The sequence below is a fragment of the Pelodiscus sinensis genome, chromosome 7 (assembly GCF_049634645.1).
Source record: "Pelodiscus sinensis isolate JC-2024 chromosome 7, ASM4963464v1, whole genome shotgun sequence".
In the NCBI taxonomy this organism is placed as follows: Eukaryota; Metazoa; Chordata; order Testudines; family Trionychidae; genus Pelodiscus; species Pelodiscus sinensis.
Window position 1 is genome coordinate 33,741,966 of NC_134717.1, and position 18,500 is coordinate 33,760,465.

Genomic DNA, 18,500 nt, shown 5'->3' on the forward strand with positions numbered 1-18,500 from the left:
ACACATATTCAGAACAATTAAGCATTCAAACAGACAAAACGGTAATCTATAAACCTGTCAAATCTTAAACAGCAACTTCAAATTATTCAAAATATAGAAATCAACCAACTTTTTCTAACATGTAATGTCATATCTGACTGGTTGGGGTGCTTCCTTTTATTTTCTTTCATTCAAGTTTGTAGTACACAGTAACTACAGAAACTCATTGTTTATGCTTTAGAGATCAGATCTGCTCAGTGCTATACAAACATCTTATAAGAGCATTACAAGAAAATAATAAATATGAGATTTCTCTGCATTGATCTTTAATAGAAAAATGAGATTCTGGTTAAGTCAATGTAATGTCATTAATACTAAACATATTTCATATGCAACTGATCAGATAAATGCAAGGAATAATACAATTCTCACCCATTTGAAAAAAATAAACTAATCATAATACAGCAAATTAACAGTTATAAAACTATAAACATATTTGGTTTCTTTCTCCAATCTCTCACCCCTCCCTCTTACATTCATAGAACAGTACTGTGTAAAAATTATTTCATAGATTCTTCTACTAAGTTTCATGCTTTAAATTATGGCCATGCCAGTTATATTCCTGGATCTCATAAATTTAATGAGGTCACTTGTCATACATGTTTATAAACAAACAAAAAAACCAAAACAACCAACCACACTACCAACCTGAAGCAAGAAACTGAAACCTTCAGAGCTGTCAAATGGTATGTAGGGATTACAGGGATAGCATCTTGATACTTCAGCTTATGCCTGTCATCATGGGAATGAAACATTTTTAACTTGAAATGGTTTGCTTCAATTAAACATTTTCTAAATGCCAATGCAATTTTCCAACTCCAAGAAAACTCAGTCTATGACATAGAAATTGCTGTGAACAGAGCTGCATGGAAGGATTAATCAACAGCATTGTATGTCAGTCTCTAAACAAGGCCAAACACTGAATCAGAGTTAGATTCCTCACGTGCAGTTATACCCAGTTAATCTGCTTGAAAGCAGCAAACTATGTAAATCTACTTATATTGGTGAGATAAACATTACACTAACCAAAATGTAACAAGAATCGTTGTTACCAACACTTTTTTTTAATTACTGTGCTTTCCTACAACAGCTCAAATATTAGTTCAGCATCTATTGAAGAGACCCAATTGTTACTTCATTGTAAACCTGCTACTTGCTCCAGCCCCCAGACATCAGGGATGAGAAAAAGTTGGCTCAACACAGTGATTTAAAATTGCAAATCAATTGTCTATAGCAGCTCTATAGATATAAAAAGCAAAGGGAATGGACAAGCCCAGTTTTCCAAATACCAGCTTTACATAGGCGTAAAATTATGTTGACTTCATTGTATCTACTTTGGATTTATACAAGCATAACTGAAAGGGGAAAACGCATGCTCCCGCTGTACATTGGTTGTACTGAAGACAGACCTAAGAGTCCACAGCAGAAGGTGAAGAGGTATTACCATTTACTATACAGGCAGTCCCCGACTTACGCGGATCCGACTTATGTTGGATCCGCACTTACGAACGGGGCTTTTCTCGCCCTGGAGCTCACAGGCGGCGGGTCGCCACCCGTGTCCTCCGGGGCGAGAAAAGCTTCTCCTGGTCTCCCTGGTCTGCTGGGGGGGTCCAGCAAAGCTGCTGGACCCGCCCAGCAGACCAGGGACACCCGAGCAAAGCCACTGGACCGCCCCCCAGCAGACCAGGGGGACAGGAGCAAAGCCGCGGAGTAGGCAAGAAAAGCCTGGTCTGCTGGGGGGGGCACTAGCTGCACCCTCCCCCCCCAGCAGACATGGGGTAGGCAAGAAAAGCCTGGTCTGCTCGGGGGGGCACAAGCTGCACCCCCCCAGCAGACCAGGGGGACAGGAGCAAAGCCGCGGAGCACGCCCGCAGTGGGACAGCCAAAGCGCGCCCGGGCTGTCCCGCTGTGGGCGTGCTCAGCGGCTTTGCTCCCCATCTCCCTGGTCTGCCCCCCCCCCCCAGCAGACCAGGCTTTCTTGCCTACCCCTGGGGTAGAGCAGCTGGGGGCTGCCGGGTTGGTCCCGCAGCGCCGCTCCGGACCAACCCGGCAGCACCCCAGCTGCTCTGCCCCAGGCCTCCTGATTCAGCCGCTGCTTGTCAGTTTCAGCAGCGGCTGAATCAGGACGCCTGGGGCAGAGCAGCTGGGGTGCTGCTGGGTTGCTCCAGTAGCGCCGAGGAGCCGCGCTACTGGAGCAACCCAGCAGCACCCCAGCTGCTCTGCCCCAGGCGTCCCCAAGTCAGCCGCTGCTGAAACTGACCAGCGGCTGACTACAGGAAGCCCGAGGCAGAGTTGCTCTGCCCCGGGCTTCCTGGAATCAGCCGCTGATCAGTTTCAGCAGCAGCTGACTTGGGGACGCCTGGGTTTCTTAAGTTGAATCTATATGTAAGTCAGAACTGGCATCCAGATTCAGCCGCAGTTGAAACTGATCAGTTTCAGCAGCGGCTGACGCCAGTTCCGACTTACATACAGATTCAACTTAAGAACAAACCTACAGTCCCTATCTTGTACGTAACCCGGGGACTGCCTGTAGCCTGTTCACCACAGGAGTATCCTTTTCCTTTAAAATAAGGGCAAAAATATTAGTATGTGGTTAGCCACTTTCACATAGCACATATGATCACAACTGTTTTGACAGACTAACTACTGAAGTATAAAACCAAGTGGGATAGGCAATGCATTGCACACATTCCTCTCAGCCAGACTTGAACTTGCATTCTGTTTGTGTAAGTGTATTACCTGCCAAGTTACTACTCACTACTGCAGCTTCTAACTTTGACCCGAGCTCAGTAGGAGCATTTTTAATGTGCTTGTCTGTCCGCAATGCAGGCAAATCCTATTTAACACAGATGACTTCAGAGATCAGAGCTTGCTGCTCACCATAGCACTACAGAATAGAGGAAAAGATTAGGCACAACCCACCTCTCTCTGACCTGAAAATGAAGTAGCTGACTGGCTCTTAAAGCACAGTACTGTAATCACAGACAGCTCTATAAAATGAATATTACTTTCGGGCAACAAACAGATTGTAACAGTGAAATCCTGACCTTTCTGAAGCTATTGGGATTTTGTCATTGATTATAAGGCAAAATGTTATTACCGTTCCTTCTCATTAGGGATATAACAGTGTAGTCAATTAACTGATTAACCAATAAGCAAAGCTTATTGGTTAATGCTAATGCACAAACACCCCCACCAGTACATTTTTTAGCAGGCCGACCAGTATCTTGGCTCAGTCCTGGATTGCGCTGGGTCTGGGACCTACCCCTACTACGGTTCTGCATTTAAAGTGTAATAGGAGCTGGGTGGGCAGGCAGGCAGCCCGGCTCAGTTCCAGTTTGTGCCAGGTCCAGGATCTCAGACTCCCTCCACCGACAGAAGCTGTTGCCATACTGTCCTGCTGCCTCTGTGTCAGAAGCAGCAGCAGGGGGCAACAGGCAGCTGGTCCGCGAGGGGAGCTGGTCTTTAAACTGTCTAACCTTGCGGACCAGCTCCTGTCTGGCACCTCACGCTGCTGCCTCTGGTATAGAAGCAGCAGTGCAGAGTGGCAGGGGGCTCCTTAGGAGGGGGGGCCGGAGAATCGACTATTCAATTAACCAATATTTAACATCCCTACTTCTCACTAAAATCAATGAAGTACTTTCCTTTTGTTGACAAACTTCAATCAACTTTCAGTCACAATCTGGAACCAACCAGAAATTATGAAGAAAAAAAAAGATTTGATTAAAAGATTCAGGATTCTATTAAAATCTTACACCATTCTGCTACCTCTTACAAACACATTATAATTAAAAAGCCATTACAGGCTATGCCAAAGTATTTACTTTTTATTTTTTAAATTCTTTTAACTTTCTGATCTGTCTCATTTACTGGAATCTATCTATTAGCATAGAAGAAATTGTACATCAATAAATCTACTTTATATCAAATGATAGACTTGTGTATCTTCATCCCGTGACTCTAATTTATCCATGCAGATGAAATCTAAGTGAAAAATGAAATCACAAAGTCTTACTCCCAATGAAGTCAACAGGCGTTTTACAGACTTCAGTGGGAAAAAGCTCAAAACCCCAGTTTCCTATGTAGGAAATGTTTGAATAGAGAATGGCTGAACACTAACAAAAGAAAGCTTTGGTACCCAGGGTCTTAGGACCACATAATACCCACACATTTATTTCTTCCTCTGCTACTGAAAAAGAAAAAAAATGTCTGTTTGTTTTTCTAATTCAGTCAGGCCTCTGAGCTCTTTGAATCTAAGAAGTGCACTGTGAAAAGAAGAGCATCTTATCAGCATGCTCCAGACCAGCAGGCTAACTCAGATCCCTGCACAAAAGTAAAAAGGCCTCACCCTCAGAGTCTTCCTCCCCATTTCCTTGTTAACACCCTGTTGCACTCCAACAAACAAATGAACACACTAGACTCTAGGGTGCCTCACTTAATTAACTACCCTTTATGGTAATAAGAAAATAGTGCCTTTTAAATTGGCTTCCCCTACAAAGTATACACAACATACAAGAGCTGCACTGTGGTTGTGTCTGTGGAATTTATTTTAAAAAAATCACCACCCAATAACCATTTTTTATTACATGCACACACTTCAAATGCAAAATGCAGTGATAATGAGACATTGTTGGGTGCCATCTTTAGAATGTTGTTGAGATACCATCATAAGTGGTTTGTATTGTAAGGATGTTTCTTTAAAATGGGGAAACAGAGCAGCAAGTTTATGAAAGCTCTCATTGAATCTCCAAGTAAAGAATGACAAACCTAATGTACACTGGTTAATTATTGTAGCCCTAAACTCTTATATGCTTACCTATCAGAAAAACACATGAGGTTTTTTTTAAACATTAATATCAAGAATTCAATGAAACTCTACAGTAAAATGACTGCATTACAGTATGTGATCAGATATTTCTGCCTTTAATACATCCCCGTTCCACACAAAATGATAATGCTCCCTGCACTGTTATTAGGATAAATTAATTTGTTTCTTCTGCTAACGGGGCAGAAACGAAAGGTGTTTGGGTCCCTCCTTCCCAGCCCTCAAGAAAATAAAGAAGTGTGCATCTAATCCATTCAACCTTTTCTATACAAATGCAGGGACCTCATTTTTTTCTAACTTGAAACAGAGCATTTTGTTAAAGGTTCGATGAAAACATGATCTGTTTTGTTATCATTAATACTGTGACAATGACAATACTAAAAAATCAGAAACAGGAAAGTTTTCCTTTTCCTATGTCTCCCACCCTACCCCCACCTCAACAGAGGATGGGCCTGTCTAACATTCCAGCTGTTTTCAAAACTTTTAAGATGTAAAATGTCAGTTTCAAGAGTCCCATAGATGTGAATGGTTGAAGCCTACCAAACCTATCTGCCTGCTCGGAACATGTCACAGGATTTCCCTTGTACTGTGGGGGAGAGGAGTTGGGAGAGACCTGAAGTTCAGCGGCAACAGCAGAGGTTTTTGCGAGGTATGGTGGGAGTGGGGGGGGAGGCGCGGGGATGAAGGGTATGTTTGCTTTGAAAGCTCGTTCGTCTTTTTTGTCATTTCATCAGAAACGAAAACATTCAGCAGCCTGAAGTTTCGATTTTCAATGGATGTTGCAACTTCAGTTTTGTTTTTTTTTTAAGAGAAAACAAACTTATTGCAGAGCTCAGCAAAGCCAGGGCTCCCAGGGCTGCCCCCAGCACGCCCCTGCGCAGCTAAGGTCACTCGGCTGAAGCCGCATGACCGACACCAGCTCGCCTTTCTTGAGGGTACTCAACAAGGTCACAACACTCAGCCGCCTCCGAGGGAAGGGCGCAGCGGAGCGCTAAGAGCCTGGAAGTTACAGCCCCGGCCAGTCACACACACAGAGACAGACACACACCCCTCCCTGCTCGCTTACCTGTTTCCTATAGGGAGCCCTGCTGCCGCCCGCCGGGTTACTGCTGCTGCTGCTGCTGCTGGGGAAAATCATCGCCCCGCCTAAGCCCCCAGCTCCCCTCGGGATGGGCAGCAACTTGGCAGCGCGCAGAGGCGGCGGCGGCGCGGACTGGCTCTCTCCCTCCGTCGAGCCCGAGGTCCACGCACGGCCTGTCGCTCCCCCTTCCGCCCCGGGGATCCGCCGCGGAGCCGGGCTGCTCCTACCGCCCCAGCCGGAGGGAGCTCATTGATCTGGCAGCAGCAGAGCCGATCCCACCTCCCAGCGGCCTCAACCACCGCCCAGAGCGCGCGGAGCCGCCGGAGACAGCTCACAGCGGGCCCCGCGCCCGGCGCCTGCCCCCGGCCTGCCCAGCGCGCAGCCGCCTCCTGCCCTGCGCGGGGCGCTCAGCTGCCGCCCACCGCGCGGGGCCCCGGAAGAGCAGGCGGCGGCCGCCCCTGTCCCGCCGAATGGTTGCTCCTGGCCCCGCATGCCGCACATTCCACGGTGCGGCGGCAGCCCTGCGCCCCGGGCCACGCGAGCCGGGAGGGGCGGGGGAGGAGGGGTGCAGCCAGCAAGGGTCTAGTGTGGCCCTGTAATGTGCCAAGTACCTCCACCCCTGCAAACCTCCGTCCCGCGCCCGTGCCTCCCATCAGCCTGCGCCCAGGCCTGGACACACAATTCAGCCCCACAACCACCGTGAAGACTGGGCCCGACACCGCGGCCACCCTAAATTTCTGCCTGTTCAATCATCTAGAGTCTTCTAGGCAAGTGGTCCCCAACGCGGTGCCCATGGGTGCCATAGCGCCCACTGGGGCATTTATGAGCACCCGCTGAATCATCTGGGCTGCCCTCCCCAGCACACAGCACATCCCTGGTGCCAGCTCTGGGTGCAGGGCACATGGGTGTCCCTTGACCCGGGCACACAACACGTTCAGTGCCGGCTGTGGGCATGTGAGCGACCCCTCTCCCGGGCACCCAGCAGCCCTGAAAGGTTGGGGACCACTGTTCTAGACCAAGGGGGAAAACCAGGCGCAAATCCAGACTTGGTAAATGGTCCAAAAGAGAGGACACCTGCAGCCATCCCACCAGGTCCGAAAACTTCTCACATAGCTGGGTATTTGCAAACTAGCATCTGGATCTGGAATGTTGCAGTGGTTCAAACCAAAACCCTTGGATCCGAACACCCTCAAACTTTGGGGCTATGTAAGTCACCATGCCAGTGAGCCTGTCTAAAAACTGTCAGAAATCTAGTTAAAAGCTTTGCAGCTTATGTACATCTCAAAATAGGTGCTCCCCTTCTCACGGGGGTCAGAGAGAGACTGCAACATTATTTATTTAAAAAAAGGGTTCAAAGTTCAACAGGTCCAAATCCTGTTCCCTTTGTAGTCAAAAGGACTTTTGCCAGTGAGTTCAGTAGCAATATAATTCAGTTCAACATACATTACTCTGCTTAACACAAAAAGACTGTTTTTACTCTTGTGAAAGAGGAACAAAAGTAAGTCCAAAGTCGAGCCTCATGTTCTGAGAAAAATTGCATAGTTTTGAAGTTGGAGGGAAATCCCACTTCCCTCAAATTTAAGGCCTTGGAGTTTTGCAGTTACTGGAAAATTAGATTTCTAGTGTTTGTTGGGGTGAGGCAAAAATTTAGAATAAGCATTCCACATTTTGGATGAGTTACTCAGAACTTTGAACTCTTTGTTGTGCACCCCTCATTGGTTATGACTGGCAGTCTAATCTGTAAAAATAAAATTGGAGTATGTTCAACTCAGCAGTTTCATAAAGGTGATGCTAAGGGACCTTCCAATGAGGATGCCTGATTCCAATGTTTCCTTTGGAATTTTTAAATTCGCTTTAATAGTAAGCACTCAAAAATAGGTCTATGCATTGCTGAGAAAGAAACAGATTTGCCACTTGGCTCATCACTGAAATGCTGAACTGCATACCAAAACAGCTATGACAGCCCTTGAGTGTTTGGTGGAAGGGCAACATGGAAAACTTCCATCCCTCTCAATCTTCAGCTACTTGTTGCAATAAGCAGTCACTAAACATTGTGGTGCCTAGTGTTTTGCTGTCTGAGACAACAGCCTACTGTACTATAGCAAACACTGCCTAAGCCATGCTTCGGCAGAACTGTTATCTATGCAACAGTAAATACCACCAAGACACAAAATAAACACAAACAGCACCTGAAAAATGAACTCATCTACAGTTACATTCCACATTAAACCTGACCCTTGAATAATTGTTCAGAACTAGTCAAAAACCACTCCCAATGTGTGGTATGTGCATGCACATGCTGTTAAAACTATGATGCTCATTTCCAAGGATAAAGAATAACTTCACAATGGTGACAGCAATCTCTTCTAGTAGTCAATAAAAGTGAGGAAGATCTTCATGATTCCTCTACAATTACAAAAATTATTTTGGAGGTGGATATTCTCCCCCCTCCCCCCATATCACAAAGGCTTCTGAAGAACTTCTGTTCTGCCATGTTTGCTGCCCTTTCCCAATACAATTAGAATCTGAAACATTACATATTCCATCACAGATATTTTTAAGGCATTGATCACTGTGGTACTTAGACACCATTACAAGAATTAAAGGATTTAAGAACATTTCAAAAAGGAACTCTGCACTTAGAGAGGATGTGGCTTTTCCTCTCATGAGCTCAGCATATGGCATGTTTTTTTCATGGACAATACATACTCTGTTTTTCTAATGTTTGTGGTATAAAACATAACATTAAACCATTCTATGAAAATTTGAATAGAAAACATCACCCTCAAGAGAGATTTATTTTATGTATTCTTTTGTTTAAAGAAGATTTGCAATGGCATTTTCAGAGGAGAAAATGTACTAGCTCTGATGGCCTGGCCAAAGTAGCAAACAGCTATCAAAATTGTCCCTGCATATCTAAATGGCTACAGTAATCTTTCTTGAGTCTTGCTGTAAATTATGAAACAATCTTGCTTCGTGTGCTGTAACAATAGCTATGTTCTACCCTGTAGTTGACAGTGGTATTTTAGTGATGTAATGATGTGTGAAGTGATTTTTTTCTCCGTATGTAAGAGAGGGTTAATAAGGCTTTACAGCTTCTCTTCGGGAAGCAAGGTGTTATATATTTTTAAGATTTTACTAAGCACTTTTCCCGCTACTTTTCTAGGATAAAAGGATCATCATTTGTTTGCAAATACGACCTTCAAGTCTTCAAGAGTAAAACAATTGAAACAGACTCTTGGAAATGTATACAGAAGCTGAAATTTAAAATCACATTGTCAAGGAAATTAATATTGTGTTATAACTGAGTGAACATGCTAATATGCAGGCAACTTCCTCAAAGTTATAAAGATGCAAATCAGTTTGTTCCTGAGGTATACCTAGATTTATATATTGACATATAAACATACCTGGACTAGCTGGGGTTGCTCAGTCAAAAAGAATGACAGCTTGCAAAGCAGAGCTAATTATATTTTCTCGTTAAAATCTTGGTGCATTGCACGTTTGTTTAGAGAGAGCGAAAAATTTATATTTGTAGATAAATTAAGGGATATCTGAAGACCTAGTAAGCAGCAATAAGCGGTCTTCAAAAGGCTCTGGAAACTTGAATGCTTCCAAGTAACTACCATCAGTCTCAGCAGATTGTGAAACTAAACCATTACTCTGCAAATAGTTACACATACATAAAATCACAGCTTCATGATTCAAATCGAATCCATCGTTTCTTATACTTTACATAAAGCTCAATAAAACTTTGTGAAAACCCTTCATGAAAGGGCATTCATTGCTGTGGTGAGACAGGTAGGGTTTCCACCGCCTCCCACCCTAGAGGGTTCTGTTTTGGTAGGGTAACTTTAGGCTCCTAAAAGCCCTTACTAGAAACTAGTTTAGAGATGCTGAATAGATAAATTCTGCCAGCTGCCCTAGCTATGTCCTGTTGTAAGCCAATGCTACTCATTTTGGGGCTGCCTAAACTAAGTATGATAAAATGTGTTTAAGTAAATGTGTAACTGCAGAAAAAAATTCAGTGGTTACACAGGAAAAACTTAAACAACAAATAGTCTAGCAGCACCTTAAAAGAGTAACAAAACATGTACAGTAAACTTCCGATAATCCAGCACCTTTAGGACCCAGGGGGTGCCGGATTATCAGATATGCCGGACTATCGGGGGGGGGGGGGCGGCGCTGCGGGGACCAACCCGGCAGCGCCCCAGCTGCTCTGCCCCAGGCGTCCCCAAGTCAGCCGCTGCTGATACTGATCAGCGGCTGACTCCAGGAAGCCCGAGGCAGAGCTGCTCTGCCCCTGGCTTCCTGGAGTCAGCCACTGGTCAGTTTCAACAGCAGCTGAATCGGGGACAGCTGGGGTGCTGCCAGGTTGGTCCCGCAGCCCCGAGGGGCAGCGCTAGGGGACCTACCCGGCGGCACTCCAGCTGCTCTGCCCCCGGCTTCCCCGATTCAGCCGCTGGTCAGTTTTAGCAGCGGCTGAATCGGGGAAGCCGGGGGCAGAGCAGCTCCAATGGTCCGGCTGCCCGAAGCACCTCCGGGTTCCTGATGGTGCCGGACCATCAGGAGTGCCGGACCATCAGATGCTGGACCATCGGAATTTTACTGTAGATGGTATCATAAGCTTCCGTGAGCAAAACCTACTTCTTCAGATGACCTGCTACTAGACTATTTGTTGTTTTTTAAGTTTTTCTTGTTACAGACTAACTCGGCTACCCCTCTGAAGTAGTTACACCGTTACACGCAGGGGGCAGGTGGCTCTGCCATCTGTCCCTTCCACTGCCTGTGCTGCTGCCACTAGTATAGAGGCAGCAGTCCAGGGGAGGCAGGTGGCACCCCAGAAGGTGGTACACACAGGGAGCAGCATTGACTCCTGCCTGCTCCCCCCTTGCACTGCTGCCTCTCTATCAGAGGCAGCAATGTTGGCTCCCCGGCTCCCCATCGGTTCATGGCCTCAGCTCATCGGTTCATGGCCTCAGCTCATCGGTTAACCATGTACATGGCTATACTTTCATATCCATGACCTACATACAGCCTTGGTGAAGAGGTGGCTATGGACACTCCATCCTCCAACCTCTTTCTAGATGAGTCTTTCTGCTAATGGTCCTTTGCCACAGTGTGTATCAACTTATGAAGCCCAGCCCACTGATCAGAAGGATAAAATCTGTAATCACTTTTGCAGTCAGTTCTTTTCCATAGATGTTTCTCCTTGTCATTTAATTTATTTTATTCCACATATCATAAACACTGACATCTAAATCTAAAAGTGGGTGTGCCATGCTGACACAAAGGAATGCTCAGATCTTCCAGTGTGTGACACAAAACAGGTCAGGCAGGATGCTGACAAGGAGAATAATGCATAAGAAACACTTTAAAATATCCTAGATGGGATATGAAAACAAACTGCATGTTAGGGGTGCTGAGCATTTCCTGAAAAAAAAAGTGCTGTCACAAAAATCTTGTTAACTTTAGCATTAAACTTATCTGTTGAGAAATAGAGCAAAAAAAGTATTCAGGATAATGGCCTGTAGAATAAAACAAACAGGGAAAGCAGCCTTAAAGAAAGTTAAATAATCTCAGAATTAATTGCTTTTGTAAAAGCTTTATGTACTGTAAATTAAGTTCCCAGATTACCAAAAATCAATCATATTTTGATAAGTAAGAAACAGAGGGGGAGGTCAGGATAACATTGAAAAAATTAAAGTAACGAACTTACAAATAGTCTTCTATTCATAAACTACAATGTGATATTTTTCTTGGGAAAAGGAAGGACATACTAAAGAAACAATGATTTTTTGAAGACTCCCCCCCCCCCCACACACACACAAATTACTAAGAGGCAGAAGAAAGAAACACAAAGAGAAAAAGAGAAAATTGTTTAAGAACATATTCCTAACGTTAAAAAAAGATTCAGAGGAGTAGCCAAGTTATTCTGTACAGGATGAACATAAAAAACAACAAATTGTCTGGTAGCACTTTAAAGACTTCTGTGCCCACGAAAGCTCATGATACCATCTACATGTTTTGTTAGTCTTTAGGGTGCTACCAGACTATTTGTTGTTTTTTTAAGTTAAGAAAAGTGTCACAGGAATGTAAACTAAAGTAAGAATGCAGACGCCTTCCTACTCTCAAGAGCAAAAGGTAATGACAAATCAGACTTTTCAGGGAAGCTCTGTTTTTACCAGGGCTACCTCAAAACAGCTGCAGCAAGCTATCTAGATTTAAATTTTGAGAATTGATTTAAAAAAAATGTATCATGATTGATATCACACTTATTCGTTGTCACCTTCACCTATCCAGAAATCCAGTACAAATTCCACTTTACTCTTTCATCCCCTTTTTCAAAACAAGTTCTTCCAGCCTAAAAGTTTTGCTTCCCTGCCTCTATTTTACAAGCTCCCATTCTGTCTTTTCCCTGCAACACTCTCTGACTAAAGTAAATTTAGTGTATGTGAAGTCCTCTGGCTCCGGCCCCTGGGTTGGTTCCTCTATTGACATTTCCTGTTAAAATATTTTTCAATTTTAATTTATGACTGACTTCTGTGTTTTGTGAAATCTTGTATGAAGGACATATGATAAAAGCAAATCACATTATAAGAGATAATTTTTTTGATTTTCTGCATTGAATATTAGTTCAAAGAACATGAATATAGTGAATGATATGATCTACCGTTAATACCATACCAGCACTTCGTAGTATTATGGAATGTATTATTTATTCCTTGAAAGCCCTGGTCAAGACATTACTTCATAAAAGCATTTCCACTGTCAAAACAAATGCCCCTTTGCTTATCATATGCTGTACATTCTGGGAAGTTTAAGTCTGAGAGATATTACTGTAAATGCATTATAATGCAACAGGAGTCTAAGGAAGTTGCTTATATTTGACAAAAGTTGGTAATGACAACACAGGACAAAACCAAAGGTGGTTTGTGAAAATAACCAAAGTGACTCAAAAGAGCTGGACTCTGCCATTGGTCTGATAATGATGCCAGACACTTGCTGGAACCTATAAAACAATCCAGATTTTATAAACAGTTGCCAGACTTACTGTAAAACAAAGTAATAAAGATGGAGTGAGGTGACAAACTATATAGATAATATTAACTAGTAAAGCAGTAAAAACAGTGCAAGTTCAATACTTCATCAAGAGTTACATACACATTAAGGAAGACTTAAAATTCCTAACTGCTCTGAAATAATTATTTGCTTCACTGCTTTGTTCCTTTTTTGAAGAGGGTGGGGGTGGGGATAAAGTAGTCAGTAATACTAAAGAGAGGGAGTGTTGTTTAATAGTTAAGAGGAGGGAACTGAGACTCAATAAAAGTTATGCATTTTATTTCCTTCTGTGTCACACTATTCACATGTCTGGGACTAAGCACTGATATTAGTGGGCTTTGTCTATGTTCAGTACTTCTGAAAATCCAGCCCTAAATCCCTCCGTGGCTCAGTTTTCATTTCTATAAAATTGGGAAAGTGCTTAACTAATTCACAGAAATGTTGTGAAAATGGTTGTAAAGAACCCTTAACCTTTGAATGAAAGTTAAATACTATTACCTGAAACAAATTCTGTAAACAAACTAGAAGACTAGCATAGCCGCATACATTCTATCATTGGTTGCCAAAGGGGGGGGGGGGGAGAAGAGTATGTGACTAATTGGAACACGAGGCATTATTGCCATTAATGACAACACTAGGCCACCAGCCCCAAGCTTCGAACCTGCAGAAATCTTGAAGAAAATAAGAGGCAAAATTTCCTTTGCAACCTCTTCTCTAGATAAATATCCCCCCTGTTTTGAACTTGTAAAAGATCCACATGTCAGACTGGAAAGAAGAATTTCTCCCTTCACAGATTATAGTATTCTCACTGATATCTTAAATCAAAACCAAATATCAAAACTTCTTTCCCAATTAGCCTTTGTCCCAACATTCAGAGTCCTGCTAACTTTTTAAACCATGATTTCAGAAAACATTCCCTCAAACCATGTACTATTGCCTTTGTCTGACAGAGGTTCAGCTCTTGGCCTCCAAGCTGCCAAGATGGTATCAGTGGATGTCAGCTGCTGTGTGAAAAGGAGGAAACCCATCATAATCATTTCATAATCCAATGAACAGCTATCAAATAAAAAAATCAATTTTTGGCTACCATCATTAAGGGCTATAACTAGCAATGAACTCCTCTACCATCCCCCCATACTCATTTACTACCTCAACTCCCAAGACAAGAAGTAAATATCAGTCCAATCCATAGTTCAAGCTCCAGTTACCACTTTCAAAGATTGCATTTTTCCACTTCTTATTCTAAGATGCATGTTGTGCAGTATACATAAGAAAACAAATTTCCATTTGTGTGCAAAATTATTTACAGTGCTCCTCATTAGTGCCGTCATTTCAATTCCTGTCATTCTAAACTCTGGGGTGAATATTTATCTTTAGTAATCATTAAATTCACCACAGATTACTGGAAGCACTTTATTCAGGAACCAATTTAAGGAGCCTTAATTTTCACTAAGCTATTTACTAGCTGTTCTGTATTAAGTGTCTCAAGCTGGCATCCATGCAAATCACTGTGGGAAAGTATTTCAGAAGTTTAATGAAGTAAATGACTTGCATTTATAATAAAGCTTTATTGTATTTATATTATTAAACAGATTCTGAAAGTTCTATTGATCAATTTACACTGAAATCACTTATCACTTAATGGTCTGCACATGAAATCTCCACTGAATTCAATAGACTGGGAAAAAATTGGAAGTAGAACATGTGGTGAAATCCTGACACTATGGCAATCAATGGGAATCTTGCCTTTGTCTTCAGAGGAGCCAGGATTTCACCCTGGGCTCTTATTTTTAATTTTAAGATATAGCAGACAGGAAAATTTTACAAATGCATACATAATTGGGCACCAGAGAAGTCAGGAAGTTTCTAGTTAAGGTTGCTACAATAATCTGACCTCATCCCCATTGTGCAGTTGTATTACAATAGGTCTGTGTTAACTAGTCCTGGCAAAGGAAGAACAAGCCTGAACTTTTACCTATCATCTGAATATTCTGTGACATTTTCCACTGCTTTAGTAACGCTTTTCTTTATCTTAGCCTATTACAGCTCCTCTTAGGGGGCTCCACACAGCCAGGGCTTTCCCACTTTCAAAATCTCAAAGAGAGATGTACATCAGGGTCAATGAAAGGACCCTCACACTGTCCCGCTGCCAGCAGTACCGAGGGACTTACTGTTATTTATGAGCATAGTGCTTACTACCAAGTGCAGGTCCATAAATTTAATACAAACAATGTTGTGAGTTTATGGAACTCTAGCAAAGAGGTTCTCAAACTGTGGGTCAGGACCCCAAAGTGGGTTGTGACTAGGGATGTGAATGGTTAACTGGTGGGGGCAGGAGCAAACCCTCGCCCAACTCAGGAAGTGGGGTGCTCCAACCCAGCAGGGCCTGCCATGGGTAAGGGTACTCCAGCCCCGCCAGAGTAGCCCTGCCTGCAGCCTCTCCTGCTCACCCCCATTTAACTGGTTAACCAGTTAAACTTAACATTTAAGTGGTTAACTAATTAAATGGGATTTTACATCTTCACCACAGCACAGCTTCACAGGTGATTAACCAGCCCCGCCCAGTCAGAGGCTCAGAGCTGACTGATTGGGCAGGGCTGATGGATCATCCGTGAAGCTGTACTGCCACACAGCTCAGAGCAATGGTTCTTAACCTTACTGCAGCCTGCACCCCCTTCGGTTCTCAAAATATGTTCTCGCACCCCTTATTAAGAATCGTTGAAGTAGGTCAGTTTTAAACCCAAGATATATCATAAAAATCTGGCATATCTCGCACCCCCAGAGGGTGTGCACACCCCAGGTTAAGAACCACTGGCTTAGAGGGAACGCTGGTTGTGAGCCCATTTTAATGTGGTCACCGGGACTGGTGTTAGACTTGCTGGGGCCCAGAGCAGAAGCCAAAACCCAAAGGCTTCACCTCTGTGTAGTGGGCCATGAGCTTCAGTCTCAGTGCAAGACAGCAGGACTTGGGTTACAGGCCTCTTGCCTGGGGCTGAAACTCTTGGGCTTAGGTTTTGGCTCCAACCCAGGGCAGTGGGGCTTAGGAGGGCTTAGGTTTCACTGCCCCACCTCCTGGGGCTGTGTACTACTTTTTGTTTTCAGAAAGAGGTTACAGTGCAGTGGTGTTTCAGAACTGCTGCTAAAAAACAAGGATTTCAGCCACTGGCTATAGTAGAGGAGGGTAAATAGCAGCCTGTGGGCCCGATCTAGTCAGCCAAGGTTAGCCCCTACTGGGCCCTCACACCCCCGTGTTTATCTGCCCCATACAGGTATGGGGAATCACAAGTCCTGGTAGATGCAGATTGCTGTTCCTGCGATTAACCGTACCTGTTGAGGTGCAGGAAAATGTAATGGCAGTGGACCAGCAGGGGCTAACCCTGGTGAACCATCACTATTTTATTGCCCACCCTTGGGCTATAGGGTCACTCCAGGGTTTGTTACTGGGAGTGACAAAGAAATGGAGCTAGGAATAGAGCTGGCTGGTAGAGCTGAACTATTTTTGCCATGGTATTTAATTGTACAGCTACCTGGACATCTGCTTTTGCACAGACTGGTCATCGGTTTCTTTATCCATAGTCATCTTTGATGTAACTTAGCACAACTCCAATAAAGCCAGTAGAACAACACCAGGGTTAAACTTGGTCCATTATATTTATGTGATGCTTTTTCTGGTGATGTGCCAAAAGGAGGTGAAAGTCAATAAATATCGCTTTCCATTCTATAAGTATTTTACCCCTTCATACCCTAAATATCACTGAAAAGATATCTGCCACAGTCTAGTCCAACAGAACATTCAATTATGTTCAGTGACATAACCCGTGGAAAAAAAGGTGAGTTTTGTACACGCACAGATCACTTGCGTGCTGTAGTACCGATACATACTTTACAAGCTATCAGGGGGTAACAATTTTGAAAAGCAAATATAGCTACTTCCTATACTTTCATTGTAATCAACTACTTTAAAGCAAGGACTCATTATTATAAATTGCACTGGAGGCATTTCTGACTTGAAAAGGAATTCATAACAATCGTGTCAGATCATGTCAGCTGAGAGGTTATATAAATCACATTTTTCTAAAAAGTGAAAATACACTTCACATCCAAGACATTTCAGATTGGTTTATTAATAGTACTTTGAAGTAGGAATAAGAGATCCTCCGGAAAAGGGCTTTATTCCGGAGGATCGCGCCAGTCTAGACGCTTTTTTCCGGCTTTTCCCCAAGCCGGAAAAAAAGCGGCGGCCATGTTTATTTAAATCCCGCGGGGGATATTTAAATCCCCCGCGGATTTCCCTATTCTGAAGTTGGAAATTAACATACCTCTTCCGAAGAAGGGGCCAATGTAGACGTAGCCATCAGGAATGTTCTATATCAGGGTAATAATTTTTGGTGGGAGGCCACTCCAAGATTTTGGAAAGTGGTCAAGAGCCTCATGTTTCTGTGGAGATGTGGAGTCTAGGATGGAGATTAGGTGCAGAATGGTGCACGGGATAAGGAACTGGGGTGCAGGAGATGGTGTGAGATCTGAGAGGGAGTTTGGGTGAAGGAGGCAGTTTTGACCTGGGTCAGGGGATTGTGGTGTAGGGTCAGGGAGGGAGACTGGGAGCAGGAGAGGATTCTGGCCTGGGGGAGGGGCTCTAGGAGGAGGTGCAAAGTCTGGGAGGGAATTATGACCTGGGATAATGTGGAAAAGGTACAGACTACAGAGGGTTTGAGTGGTAATCTGGTGCAGGGGAATGGGATACAACGTCTGGGAGGGAGTTGTGACCTGGGGCAAGGTATTCAGAGAGTTTGGATGGTGACCTGGGGGAGGGAGTTGGGGTGCAGAAGTGGCAGAGATGTCAGAAGCAGGCCCTGGCTGGGATGCGCTGACCTAAGTATCTCCTGGCCAGCAGCCCTGCAACACCACCCCAAGGCAGGTTACGGTCCCAAATCTCCCTGCAGAGCAAAGAGCTGCACAGACTGTGCTTTAAACCACGGCAGCTGTGTGCCTGAAGGGCCCGGCAGGATGGTCCATGGGCCAGATCTGATGCCTTAGCGGGCTGGATCTGGCCCATAGATTCTATACGCAGAGAGGAATCAGATAAAAACCTAACTCCTCTTGCTAGAAGGCTGCAAAGCAACATTAACTTTATTTCTTAGAAATCAAATTGATAACACACAAGAACCACAAATCTGAGAAATGCAAAACAAGTTGCCCCCTAAAACCGCGAGTCACAATTCACCCCATCTTACTACAGGCTAGCTGTCTACTGCTCCCAGAAACTTGTCTTCATCTGCAAGCAAGGCCAGGAACACCCCACATACACATACACACACAGTGATAACCCGCATTCCCAATATAGTCCTCTATATAGTACACAAAACAATTAAGCATGTACACAATGTAAGTGTATGTTTAGATGAATGGTCTTCTTGACTATACTACAGACTTTGTCTACACTAAAAAAGGTGTGTTCTTAAATTAAGTTAATTAACACAAGGTAAAATCCTA

General features: G+C 43.9%; 1 protein-coding gene across 3 annotated transcripts in view; it reads right to left on the bottom strand.

Annotated features, from left to right (window-relative positions):
• Nucleotides 1–18,500, bottom strand: part of RBMS1 (RNA binding motif single stranded interacting protein 1) — a 224,942-nt gene that overhangs the window by 144,615 nt on the left and 61,827 nt on the right. Inside the window, exon 1 of one of the 3 annotated variants that reach the window (XM_006111646.2) lies at nt 5,931–6,351. The exons of the other annotated variants lie outside the window; for them this stretch is intronic. Within the exon in view, the coding sequence (XP_006111708.1) occupies nt 5,931–6,002 (72 nt within the window). The 5' untranslated portion in view covers nt 6,003–6,351. Of the gene's footprint in view, nt 1–5,930; nt 6,352–18,500 lie in introns of those variants that run through there. 3 annotated transcript variants of the gene reach the window in all.